This window comes from Nicotiana sylvestris, chromosome 5, assembly GCF_000393655.2.
Source record: "Nicotiana sylvestris chromosome 5, ASM39365v2, whole genome shotgun sequence".
In the NCBI taxonomy this organism is placed as follows: Eukaryota; Viridiplantae; Streptophyta; class Magnoliopsida; order Solanales; family Solanaceae; genus Nicotiana; species Nicotiana sylvestris.
In genome coordinates, this window is record NC_091061.1 from 132,520,495 (window position 1) to 132,523,711 (window position 3,217).

Genomic DNA, 3,217 nt, shown 5'->3' on the forward strand with positions numbered 1-3,217 from the left:
ACGGGTAACTAAATGCACCAGCCTCAGATCCTGTACAATAAAGTATAGAAGTGCAGTATGAGTACATAAACAACATGTATCCAGTAACTATCCAATCTAACCTCGAAGAAGTAGTGACGAGGGGTCGACTTGACACTCACTAGGGCTAACAATAATATATTACAATATTATGCTAAGCATGGATTTCATGAATAATATTGAAGGCTCAAAAACAGAAAATAATGAGTCCTTCTTTCACAAATATAAATGCCACAACCGGTATTATCATTTAACAGTTTACGTTTCAAGACATTTAAGTAGTGGCAATCATGGAGGTTCCAAAGAATTTTCATGCGTAATTTATGACGAGGTCGTACCGACCAATCCAACATAATATTTAAATTGTGCACTGCCGAAGGATCGAATGGCGCGAACCATAGATGCATTTATTTACTACCGAGGCGCTCGGCCCGATCCACAAATAGCAATTATTTTTAAGGAAACATAAATTTCTCATTTACAGTCAAGTATTCCATTCAATTCTTCAAATAAGTGAATTTAACCTTTTACCAAATCCTAAACTACCCGGAGAATAGTATAATAGTAGCTACGTACAAACTCTCATCACCTCGTACGTATGTAGCCACCACAAATAGGTGCACACCTTTATTTAATTCACCTATGGGGTTAATTTCCTCTTACAAGGTTAGAAAGGAGACTTACATCGTCTCAAAGCCTACTTCCCAACTCAAGAATGCACTCAAACCTCCAAATTTGATGCCAAACGACTCGAAACTAGTCAAACATTACATAAACTAATTAGTCCATGCTCAAAACTTCATATCCCCATTATTAAAGTGATTACCCAACCCCAAATGCAAGATTCCTAAAATTCACCCCTGGGCCGACGTGCCCGAATTCCGGAAATATTCGAAGAAAGCTGTTACCCATAGTCTTAAGAATATATATATGATTTTTACTAAGTTCCATAACCAATTTTGTGGTCAAATCTCATTTTTATCAAAAACCTAAGTTTTCATCTAAACCGTTGATTTTCACTAGTTTTGACATGTTAATCTACCCATAATCTATATATTTAAATCATGTTGTATAGAAATTACTTACCTCAAAGTGCTAGGTGAAAACCCTCTTCCAAAAGCTCCAAATATTGCCCAAGAGATGAAGTGAAACAGAATAAATGGCCTAAATTCCGCAATAAATGAGTTGTGCATAGGTCTTAGATGTCGCATTTGCGACCTCTGGTTCGCAAATGCGACAAAATTATCGCAAATGCGAACTGGGCTTTCCCCCTAACTAGGTCGCAAATGCAAAGTGGGCTTCCCCTTGTCTAGGTCGCAAATGCGACAAGGGAATCGCAAATGCGATCAACACAGGGTCGCAAATGAGACTGTTTCTCTCGCAATTGCGAGCTAGGCCCAGACCAGGCTTCATCGCAAATGCGAACATAGCATTTGCGAGACCTGCAGCAGCTGCTAAGAACATTAGAAAACTGGAGTGTTTTCAACTCCTTCCACACGTCCAAAACTCACCCGAGCCCTCGGGGCTCCATACAAACACTCACACTAGTCTAACAACGTCATACAAACTCGCTTGCTCGATCGGAATGCCGAAATAACATCAAAAACCATGAATCGGACGCCAAAACGCATGAATTAACTCAAGAACTCAAAAACTTCTAAAAACACTTACGCGCGTCCAATTCCTATCAAATCAACTTGGAATAATGCCAAATCTCGCGTGCAAGTCTTAAATGACATTGCGAAACTATTTACTATCTCGAAATTCCATTTGGACCTCGATACACCAAAACCCGCTCCAAACCAAATTTAAAGAACTTCTAGAACCTTCAAGCGAAATGCTCCTGGGTCATCCAAAACCCGATCCGAACATACGCCCAAGTCTGAAATTATCATACGAACCTATTGAAACCGTCAAATACTGATTCTGAGGTCGTTTACTCAAAATATTGACCAAAGTCAAACTTGTCCTTTTAAGCCAACCTTAAGGAACCAAACATTTCGATTTCAACCCAAACTCTTCGAAATCCTGAACCAACTATCCCCGCAAGTCATAAATCAGTAAAAGCAAGTACGGGAAGTCTCATTTAAGGGAATGGGGTTCTAAAAAGTAAAACGACCAGTCGGGTTGTTACATTCTTGACTTCTTAAACAAATGTTCGTCCTCAAACGGGTTTAGATTCATACCTCAAGTGCTGAATAAGTGTGGATATCTGCTCCGCATGTCCTCCTTGGACTCCCAGGCCACCTCCTTGACTAGTTGGCCCATCCATTGGACCTTTACTGCGAATATCCTTTTGGATCTCAACTGGAAATCCTGTCTAGCAACATTGGCAATTGGTTCATCCTCATAGCCCAAGCTCTCATCTAGCTGAATAGTACTGAAGTCTAACACATGTGACAAGACGGCGTGATGCCTCCGGAGCATAGGCACGTGAAAAATTGGATGAACCCTGGATAGGCTGGGAGGTACAACAAGCTCATAAGCAACTTCCCCAACTAGCCTCAACACCTCAGATGGGCCTATAAACCTGAGGCTCAGCTTGCCCTTCTTCCCGAATCTCATAATACCCTTCAGTAGTAAGATGTTCAAGAGAACCTTCTCGCCTACCATAAATGATACATCATGCGCCTTCTGATCCGCGTAACTCTTCTGTCTAGACTGTGCTATGCGAAGTCGCTCCTGAATCAACTTTAGCTTTTCCAAGGCATCTTTTACCAAATTAGTACCATATAACTTAGCCTCGCCGTGCTCAAACCGCCCTATGGGAGAACAACATCGTTGACCATACAAAGCCTCAAATTGAGCCATCTCAATGCTGGACTGATAGTTGTTGTTTTAAGCAAACTCGGCCAAAGGCAAGAACTGATCCAACTATCCTCCAACACACATGCCTTGAGCATGTTCTCCAATATCTGAACTGTCCGCTCTGAATGCCCGTCGGTCTGGATGAAATGCAGTGCTGAGCTCTACTCGGGTCCCCAACTCACTTTGTACGACTCTCCAGAAATGCGAAGTGAACTGAGGGCCTCTATCTAATATGACGGAAACAAGCATACCGTGAATCCAAACTATCTCCCGAATATAAATCTGGGCCAACCTCTCTGAAGTATAAGTAGTTGCAACTGGAATGAAATGTGCTGACTTGGTCAATCTGTCAAGAATGACCCAAACTGCATCGATCTTCCGCAAGGTCCAC

General features: G+C 41.7%; 1 protein-coding gene across 1 annotated transcript; it reads right to left on the minus strand.

Annotated features, from left to right (window-relative positions):
• Positions 1-2,205: 2,205 nt before the first annotated feature.
• Positions 2,206-2,829, minus strand: LOC138869324 (uncharacterized). Its single transcript, XM_070146935.1, has one exon. The coding sequence runs from the start codon at positions 2,827-2,829 to the stop codon at positions 2,206-2,208; it is 624 nt and encodes a 207-aa protein (XP_070003036.1).
• Between the last annotated feature and the right edge of the window lie 388 nt (positions 2,830-3,217).

Excerpts from the sequence above, each read along its gene's own strand:
- LOC138869324 (XM_070146935.1), bottom strand. The coding sequence starts at position 2,829 with ATGGCTCAATTTGAGGCTTTGTATGGTCAACGATGTTGTTCTCCCATA.